Genomic DNA, 10,522 nt, shown 5'->3' on the forward strand with positions numbered 1-10,522 from the left:
TATTTGTGTGAATTTTTTCAGCACAATACACACCCGGAATGAAATTGCAGAAATTAGGGCGGAATTTCACAAGATTCGGTAGAGGATATAGTCTTGAAATTTCTGAAAAATTCTCCCCAAATAGGTTTTTCCTGCAATTTTACGTAAGAATCTCCACTAAATTTGGGACAAAACACGACAAATTACAGGTCAAACGAATGAATATTCACCCACGAAAAAAATCACACAGTTTCGCACACAAACAAACCTTCCTTTCGGCCATGGCAGTGATGAATAAAAACTTTATTGCCAGTCTTGTGGGACGAATCTAGGGCTCGAATCTCAGCCAAAACTCAATAGACACAGTGACGAATGTCTGGTAAAAATTTTATATCAAAATACCCAAGGAACAAGCCGTAGTAGATCCGAGACTGAGAGTGCACAAAACTGGTTTTCCGAAAACAAAACGTTCTGGCTTTTCTTCCCCGTATCTTCTTTTTGTGATCTGTTTATGGACGTCCCTCCTTACCTGGGTGAAAGCAACATATGAAAGTACTTGTGTGAATTTTTTCAGCGCAATACGGACCCCGAATGAAATTGTAGAAATTAGGGCAGAATTTCACAAGATTTGGTAGAGGATAGCCTTGAAATTTCAGAAAAATTCTCCTGAAATAGTTTTTTCCTGAAATTCTACGTGAGAATCTCCACTAAATTTGGGACAAAACGCGACAAATTACAGGTGAAACGTATGAGTTTTCACCCACCAAAAAACTCAAACAGTTTCGCACACAAACGAACCTTCCTTTCGGTCCTGGCAGTGATGAATAAAAACTTTATTGCCAGTCTTGTGGGACGAATCTAGGGCTCAAATCTCAGCCAAAACTCAATAGACACAGTGACGAAGGTCTGGTAAAACTTTCAGACCAAAATACCCAAGGAGGAAGCTGTCTTAGGTCCGAGACTGAGAGTGCACAAAACTGGTTTTCCGAAACCAAAACGTCCTGGCTTTTCTTCCTCGTATCTTCTTTTTGTGATCTGTTTATGGACGTGCCTCCGTACCTGGGTGCAAAAATCATATGAAAGTACTTGTGTGAATTTTTTCAGCGCAATACCGACCCAGAATGAAATTGCAGAAATAAAGGCGGAATTTCACAAGTTTCGGTAGAGGATAGCCTTGAAATTTCTGAAAAATTCTCCCCAAATAGTTTTTTTCCTAAAATTCCACGTAAGAATCTCCACTGATTTTGGGAAAAAACGCGACAAATATCAGGTAAAACAGATGAGTATTCACCCACGAAAAAAATCACACAGTTTTGCACACAAACGAACCTTCTTTTCAGCCCTTGCAGTGATGAATAAAAAATTTATTCCCAGTCCTGTGAGACGAATCTGGGGCTCAAATCTTAGCCAAAACTCAATAGACACACTGACGAATGTCTGGTAAAAATTTCAGACCAAAATACCCTAAGAGCAAGCCGTAGTAGGTCGCAGGCCGAGAGTGAAGAAAACTAGTTTTCCGAAAACAAAACGTCCTGGCTTTTCTTTCCCGTATCTTCTTTTTGTGATCTGTTTATGGACGTGCCTCCTTACTTGGGTGCAAACAACATATGAAAGTACTTGTGTGAATTTTTTCAGCGCAATACGGACCCGGATTGAAATTGCAGAAATTAGGGTGGAATTTCACATGTTTCGGTAGAGGATAGACTTGAAATTTCTGAAAAATTCTCCCAAAATATTTTTTTCCTAAAATTCCACGTATGAATCTCCACTGAATTTGGGACAAAACGCGATAAATTTCAGGCCAAACGGATGAGTATTCACCCACGAAAAAAATCAAACAGTTTCGCACCGAAACGAACATTCCTTTCAGCCCTGGCAGTGGTGAATAAAAAATTTATTGCCAATGTTGTGGGACGAATCTGGGGATCAAATCTCAGCCAAAACCTAATAGACACAGTGACGAATGTCTGATAAAAATTTCAGACCAAAATACCCACGGAGCAAGCCTTAGTAAGTCCCAGACCAAGAGTAAATAAAACTGGTTTTCCGAAAACAAAACGTCCTGACTTTTCTTCCCCGTATCTTCTTTTTGTGATCTGTTTATGGACGTGCCTCCTTACCTGGGTGCAAACAGCATATGAAAGTACTTGTGTCAATTTTTTTAGCGCAATACGGACCCGGAATGAAATTGCAGAAATTAGGGCGGAATTTCACAAGATTCAGTAGAGGATAGCCTTGAAATTTCTGAAAAATTCTCCCGAAATAGTTTTTTCCTAAAATTCTACGTAAGAATCTCCACTGATTTTGGGACAAAACGCGACAAATTACAGGTGAAACGGATGAGTACTCACCAATGAAAAAATCAAACAGCCTCTTACACAAAGGAACCTTCTTTTCAGCCCTGGCAATGATGAATAAAAACTTTATTGCCAGTCTTGTGGGACGAATCTAGGGCTCAAATCTCAGCCAAAACTCAATAGACACAGTGACGAATGTCTGGTAAAACATTCAGACCAAAATACGGACCTGGAATGAAATTGCAGAAATTAGGCACAGAAATTCTCCCCAAATAGTTTTTTCCTGAAATTCCACGTAAGAATCTCCACTGAATTTGGGACAAAACACGACAAATTTCAGGTCAAACGGATGAGTATTCACCCATGAAAAACATCAAACAGTTTCGCACACAAACGAACCTTCCTTTCAGCCCTGGCAGTGATGAATAAAAAATTTATTGTTAGTCTTGTGGGACGAATCTGGGGCTCAAATCTCAGCCAATACAATATAGACCTAGTGACGAATGTCTGGTAAAAATTTTAGACCAAAAAACCCAAAGAGCAAGCCGTAGTAGGTCCCAGACCGAGAGTGAACAAAACTTGTTTTCCGAAAACAAAACGTCCTGACTTTTAAGTTCACAACAAATTAGACATCCAGAAGAAGTTGGTGAACAGTACTTCAATGATCTATTGTCAAGGTCTTTCCTTGAACAATCAGGTGTTGGGAGGGGTTTCGTCATGCATGACTTTCTGAATGATTTGGCAAAATATGTTTGTGCGGATTTCTGTTTTAGGTTGAAATTTGATAAAGGCCAATGTATACCGAAAACAACCCGTCATTTTTCATTTGAATTCGATGATGTCAAAAGTTTTGATGGATAAAGAGGAAAGTGGTGCCAAGATGGTGGGACAAAGTGCAACTGTTAAATGAATCTATGGGTGGTTTTGAGTGCTACGTCTGGTTTGAGACTGAATGGTTGTGTTGTCAGCATTCACACATTTACACATTTAACTGTTCAAGATTTCATTGCACTTGATAGGCTGCCTTCTCTCATGTTTTTTTGAAAATCTGCATGACAGGTATTTAAGAAATCACTCTTCAATCTTCAACAAAATTTGAATAGATTGTGTCTCATTAAGTATCCATTCTCAATCAATTCTGATTCTTTGGAAAAAATCATGTCTCTCCTGTTTTATTTCAAATCTAAAGTGATAATTAAGTATGTTTTGCTGTTTTATTACCTCTCCTTAGTCCACAATCTGAAGATTCTCCTGCAGCAGAAAAATTGTGCATACAAGTGTAAAGACTCTGAACAGCAACTAACAAAAGTGTGAAGTTTCTTGTTAACCATGTTTGGCTCTGTATAGAAGGAGATTAAAAGGTATTCTTGGGAGCCAACACCTTTCTAGAAATCTTGTATATTGAAACTGTCACCTCTTGGACTCTTACATTAGAGAAATCAACTCATGCAATTCACAATTTCAACTCATTTGTTGAACTGTCAGATGATACTTTGTGGCGTTATTCTCTTCCACCATGGATCCTCAAATTTCCAATAACTCTGGTAGATGGAATGAGTATTTTATTATGATTGATGTACAACTAAACATTGATTTATGTTAAGAGTCTGTATACATTGTTAAAAAAATTGTATTGCTATTATACCTAATAGACAAATGATCTGGCTTACTGTAACTAAAAAATTTAAGTCAATATGATAAATACATTTATATAAATTAATTATGATTAGATGAAAAGTAAAGATACAAGCTATAAAAAGTAATTAAACATTTCTTTGAATTTTGAAAACAATATATAAGTGAAATTATAAATATTTAAAAAATCTAGCAATTAAGAAAACAGAGAGTATCAGTTCAGATGTGATTGTTTGAAATTCAGCATATTAGATATTAAAGAAATAAGACCCTTTCCTTCTTCATACATTGTTTCCTAAATATACATATAAATATAAAAGCAAAATTATTCTCGAAACATTATTATTCTCTGAACATGATTTTGGAGAGGTCCTTTCTGAGCATGTTGTAAACTATATTAATATTAATAATATAATATAAAGTCATACATGTTGTGAGAAAAGGATGTTCCACCATCCTTAAAGTCAACTCATCCTTTCTAAAATACTTTCCTACTATCCCTATCAATACATATTGTATCCATCGGCTGAATAGTTCTCACAAACTGCATTTCAACTTACTCATTTCCATTCTTCCAATCATTTTCCAATTCCTTCCATGGCAGCAGAACTTGTTGGTGGTGCTCTTCTTTCGGCCTTTCTTCAGGTTTCATTCGACAGACTCGCTTCTCCTCAATTTCTACACTTCTTTCGTGGAAGAAAACTTGATGAGAAGCTTCTCAGCAATTTGAACAGCATGCTCCACTCCATCAACGCTCTCGCCGATGATGCTGAACTAAAGCAGTTGACAGATCCACAAGTCAAAGCATGGCTTTGTGATGTCAAAGAGGCTGTCTTTGATGCAGAGGATCTTTTGGGTGAAATAGACTATGAACTCACCAGATGTCAAGTGGAAGCTCAATTCGAACCTCAAACCTTTACTTCCAAGGTATCAAATTTCTTCAACTCTACTTTCACTTCATTTAAAAGGAAAATTGAATCTGAGATGAAAGAAGTCCTGGAGAGACTAGAATATCTTGCAAACCAAAAGGGTGCTCTTGGTTTGAAAAAGCGTACTTATTCTGGTGATGGATCAGGTAGTAAAGTGCCATCATCTTCCTTGGTGGTTGAAAGTGTTATTTATGGCAGAGATTCTGACAAAGATATAATCATTAATTGGCTCACATCTGAAACCGACAATCCTAACCACCCATCAATACTTTCCATTGTGGGCATGGGTGGGTTGGGTAAGACCACACTCGCTCAACATGTGTATAATGACCCAAAGATCGAAGATGCAAAATTTGATATCAAAGCTTGGGTCTGTGTTTCTGATCATTTTCATGTTTTGACCGTGACAAGAACAATTCTTGAGGCAGTCACTGATAAAACAGATGATAGTGGGAACCTAGAAATGGTTCACAAAAAACTAAAAGGAAAATTGTCTGGAAAGAAATTTCTTCTTGTTTTGGATGATGTTTGGAACGAAAGAAGAGAAGAATGGGAAGCTGTGCGAACTCCTCTTAGCTATGGGGCTCCAGGAAGTAGAATTCTTGTCACAACTCGTGGTGAGAAAGTTGCTTCTAACATGAGGTCTAAAGTGCATCTTCTAAAGCAATTAGAAGAAGATGAATGCTGGAAAGTTTTTGCAAATCATGCATTTAAAGATGGTGATCATGAATTCAATGATGAGCTAAAGGTGATTGGTAGAAGGATAGTTGAGAAGTGCGACGGATTGCCTCTAGCTTTGAAATCAATTGGATGCCTTTTACGTACAAAGTCATCCATTTCAGATTGGAAAAACATAATGGAAAGTGAGATATGGGAGTTAACAAAAGAAGATAGTGAAATTATCCCAGCACTATTTTTGAGCTATCGTTATCTTCCTTCTCATCTTAAAAGGTGCTTTGCTTATTGTGCCTTATTCCCTAAAGATTATGAGTTTGTGAAGGAGGAGTTAATTTTGATGTGGATGGCCCAAAATTTTCTCCAGAGTCCACAACAGATTAGACATCCAGAAGAAGTTGGTGAAGAGTACTTCAATGATCTACTGTCAATGTCTTTTTTTCAACATTCAAGTTTTGGGAGATGTTTCGTCATGCATGACCTTCTGAATGATTTGGCAAAACTTGTCTCTGTGGATTTTTGTTTCATGTTGAAATTACATAAAGGCGGATGTATACCGAATAAAACCCGTCATTTTTCATTTGAAGTTCGTGATGTTGAAGGTTTTGATGGTTTTGGGATTTTAAGTGATGCTAAGAGACTTCGTTCATTTCTTCCTATCTTAGAAAATCGGGTATCTGAATGGCATATCAAGAATTCGATACATGATTTGTTTTCTAAGATTAAGTTTATACGCATGTTATCTTTCTATGGTTGTTTAGACCTTATAGAGGTCTCAGATTCTATATGTGATCTTAAACATCTTCATTCGTTAGATCTTTCGGGTACTGGCATACAAAAGCTACCTGACTCAATATGTTTACTCTATAACTTACTAATACTGAAGTTGAACTTTTGTCTAAATTTGGAGGAGTTGCCCTTAAATTTGCATAAACTTACCAAATTGCGTTGCCTGGAATTTGGATATACAAAAGTTACAAAGATGCCAGTGCATTTTGGAGAATTGAAGAATCTTCAAGTACTAAATCCGTTTTTCGTGGATAGAAATAGTGAGGTCAGTACTAAGCAGTTGGGAGGACTAAATCTTCATGGAAGGCTATCAATCAATGACGTGCAAAATATTTTGAATCCTTTGGATGCATTAGAAGCAAATGTGAAAGATAAACACCTTGTGAAGCTAGAATTAAAATGGAAGTCGAACCACATCCCTTATGATCCAAGGAAAGAAAAGAAAGTACTTGAGAATCTACAACCTCACAAACACTTGGAGCGTTTGTTCATTTGGAACTACAGTGGTATAGAATTCCCAAGTTGGGTATTCGATAATTCGTTATCAAATCTGGTGTTCTTAAAGTTGGAGAACTGTAAACATTGCCTATGTTTGCCTCCCATTGGACTTTTGTCATCACTGAAAACCCTCATTATTAGAGGGCTTGATGGAATAGTGAGAATTGGTGCTGAATTTTATGGGAGCAACTCTTCATTTGCATGCTTGGAGCGTCTGTCATTCTACGATATGAAGGAATGGGAAGAATGGGAGTGTAAAACTACTTCTTTTCCACGTCTTCAAGAGCTTAGTGTGAATAGATGTCCCAAACTGAAAGATACTCATTTAAAGAAAGTAGTTGTTAGTGAAGAGCTCAGAATTAGTGGAAACAGTATGGACTCAGAAACTCTTACAATCTTTCGACTAGATTTCTTTCCAATGCTCTGTTCTCTTTTACTGAATGGTTGCAAAAGCATAAGAAGAATTTCACAGGAGTACGCTCATAATCATCTCATGTATCTACGTATTCATGATTTCCCTGAATTTAAATCATTCCTGTTTCCCAAACCCATGCAAATCATGTTTCCCTCCCTTACCATGCTGCATATAACTAATTGTCCACAAGTTGAGTTGTTCCTAGATGGAGGTTTGCCATTAAATATAAAAAAAAATGTCTCTTTCATGTTTAAAACTTATCGCCTCCTTGAGAGAGAACTTGGATCCCAACACATGTCTTCAACACTTGTTTATTGAACATTTGGAGGTGGAGTGTTTTCCCGATGAAGTTTTGCTGCCACGCTCTCTCACCTCTCTAGAAATCCGTTGGTGTCCAAATCTTAAAAAGATGCACTACAAAGGTCTCTGCCACCTCTCCTCTCTCACACTTGATGGTTGTCTCAGCCTTGAATGCTTACCATCGGAGGGTCTCCCCAAATCCATCTCTTCTCTTACAATCGTGAATTGTCCATTGCTGAAGGAGCGTTGCCGGAATCCAGATGGCAGAGACTGGACAAAGATTGCTCACATCCAAAAACTGGATGTTCGATCATGTCACAAAATCAAAGTTAGACGTTTCCCTATTTTCAATTTGTCTACCACTACAAGAGGTTCAAACTCTCCACAATATCTTTGTACCTTTTGGATTACAATTTTCTTAGTTGCAAACGCTAACCCTATAATTGCCATTTTCCAAACAAGAGCAGCACATCTTATACTTAAACTCATGATATTTATTAAAGGAGGATGGCTCAGCTACGTTTTTCATTATTCAATTACTTTTATTTTATTCTTATTTTCGTTCAAAATTATTTCAATTGTTCTGTTGAAATTAAATTCCAACCAAATGTGTTTCCTAGTTTTAGAATACTACGAAAATCGTGAAGGTGGTCTGGCATTTGGCATCCATTCCGAACAGAGTATTCTGTAGTTGGATTGGAAGTTATGGCGGCATCATCTTCATTTATCTAAGTATATTTGTTTTCATAGCCTTAAAAAATGAACTTAAAACTTAATAATAGATCACTGAAATTAAATGATCCCAAAAGTTAAGTTATGGGTTTTGAGTGGAGGAAAGATGAATGGAAACTGTTGTGGACATAAGGGACATTTTGTATCTAAGGAACTTGTAATTGTAATTTAAAAAGTATTTTTAAACTACTTTTTACTTTATTAAAAAGTTCTTGTGATATTCCATCAAGATATTTAAACATTAAAAGAAGTCTTATGGTGTTCAATCAAGACTGAGGTTTAGAGAAAAAGTAGTAATAGAAATAGCTTGAATATTGTTCAGAATATGAGTGTTAAGATGTCAAACCCTCATGCCCTCAGTAAGATAAAACTCAACTTGATGTTTTATAAATTATTTGATTCATACCCTGCTAGTTAGTTCATTTAATGCATGACTTCAACTAAATAATATAAAATACCTGGGATTAGAAATATCTTAATTTTAATTACTATTTTAAAGCATCTTTTATACGATACTTTGGCAATATGATTGTAGTCTTTCTCAGATAATTAACAAATATTCCAACATTGAAATTCAGCCTTTTCTTTTATAGATATAGAGTGAGTTTGGTTCTGGTGACATGCCTTCAGCTTTTGGACATACCCAGTTGTGAAAATTCCCATGATCCATTACCACTTCCTTCAAGAAATAGTGATCGATGGTTGTGACTTGAATATTCAGAAAGTGGATGTAGACACTAAAAATTGTGAAGTGCAGAAGTTCTAGCATGTGGCGTTTATTCTCCAAAGATTACTCTGTAGTTGGAAGGTATAGTTCCATCCATCACCACCCTTTAGCTTGGTATTCCAGAAAATTTATTTTCTTGTCCACACTTATCCATCTTTCTTCTTAATGTATGTGTGGAGCGTTAAATTAATAAAGTTTCTGAGAAAGAAAATAAACTTAATAGAATGCAGTTCTGTTCTCATGTTCTTGATTATTTTTGAACGAAAATACAGATTCATGATATATTGAAAAGGCTGTCCATGATAAAATGTAGCTAGGGGTATTGACTGGAGACAAGATGAAAGGAAACAGCTGAGAAAATTGGGTACATTAAGAATGGCTTCTTCTGAATTCTGTTTCCAAGGAACTTGTATTAAATATAAACTAGTTTTATTTTCCTTTTCCTTTTACTGCTATGCTTTTGGTTTACTTTTAGACAAGACATTAAACAAATAGTGATCACTATACCTATGTGGTCTGTGCTTTTATCTTCCTTTAAAAAGACTAACATTATCTGAATTCTTAAGAAAATGAAGAAATTGAGGACTTTAATTCTAACTAAGGAAGTATTTTGAAGAGCTTGTTGGAAGTTTATTTGAGCTCATGACTCATATAACCTCTTTATTATTTCAATAAGCTTCTTAGATAACCTTTTTAAAAAAAACTCAGTGAAAAAAGCTTGTTGGAAATTAAAGATAAAAGATTGCAAGCCATGTGTATAAGCTGTGAATCAAAAAAATTCAAGAACACACACTGTGAATCTATGTGGATTCTCAGTGTGCTGTGAGTGGTTTAAGACTGAATGATTGTGTTCTCCGAAAGACTCAGCATTGATTGGATCCAGATTTCACAACACACACATTCAAACACATTTAACTGTTTTAAAACCTCATTAAATTCTCAAACAATTCTGATTTTTCCAATAAAATATCGTTTCTCTCCTGTTTTATTTCACATCCTTCTAATATCTCTTCCCATTCAAAAATAAAACTTAATTATATTTTACTATTTTATTACCTCTCCTCTACAATCTCGAAATCCTGCTGCAACAGAAAAACTCTTGCTCTGCACTAAAAGTGTAAGGACTCTGAACAGCAACAATAAACTTACAAAAGTGTAAAGTTTCTTGTTTACCAAGTATTGTCTTGTATAGTTGGAGATAAAAAGTCATTATTAGGAGCTAACACCTCTCTACAAATCTTCTATATTCAAAGAGTGGATTTAGAGTCTTTTCCCTATGATTTCTTCCACTCCCTCTCATTTTGCTAAATGCAAGTGATTGTGCATGTACAGTACAAAATATAAGAAGAGGAGTTTTATATTGGAAAGAGTTTTATTAAGTTTTTATTCATACACTTTATATGTAGCATAACTTTCTAAATATATAAACCAAGTACAAAATTTCTATCATGAGTTTCAAATGTTAACATTATTTTCATTTTAAAAGAAATATTTTATATCTAAATGATAAGAAAATTATTATTTTTATTTAAATAATATATTAAAA

General features: G+C 35.6%; 2 protein-coding genes across 3 annotated transcripts in view; both read left to right on the top strand.

Annotated features, from left to right (window-relative positions):
• LOC137836736 (putative disease resistance RPP13-like protein 1) overlaps nucleotides 1-9,468 on the top strand; it is a 25,163-nt gene extending 15,695 nt beyond the window's left edge. Inside the window, exons 2-3 of one of the 2 annotated variants that reach the window (XM_068645442.1) lie at nucleotides 8,843-9,057; nucleotides 9,249-9,468. The gene's annotated coding sequence lies outside the window, so the exon portion shown is untranslated. The other variant, XM_068645444.1, reaches the window with a different exon arrangement.
• Nucleotides 4,444-7,678, top strand: LOC137836739 (putative disease resistance RPP13-like protein 1). Its single transcript, XM_068645455.1, has one exon. The coding sequence runs from the start codon at nucleotides 4,509-4,511 to the stop codon at nucleotides 7,533-7,535; it is 3,027 nt and encodes a 1,008-aa protein (XP_068501556.1). The 5' UTR covers nucleotides 4,444-4,508; the 3' UTR covers nucleotides 7,536-7,678.
• Nucleotides 9,469-10,522: the final 1,054 nt, after the last annotated feature.

The sequence above is a fragment of the Phaseolus vulgaris genome, chromosome 4, assembly GCF_000499845.2.
Source record: "Phaseolus vulgaris cultivar G19833 chromosome 4, P. vulgaris v2.0, whole genome shotgun sequence".
Taxonomy (NCBI): Eukaryota; Viridiplantae; Streptophyta; class Magnoliopsida; order Fabales; family Fabaceae; genus Phaseolus; species Phaseolus vulgaris.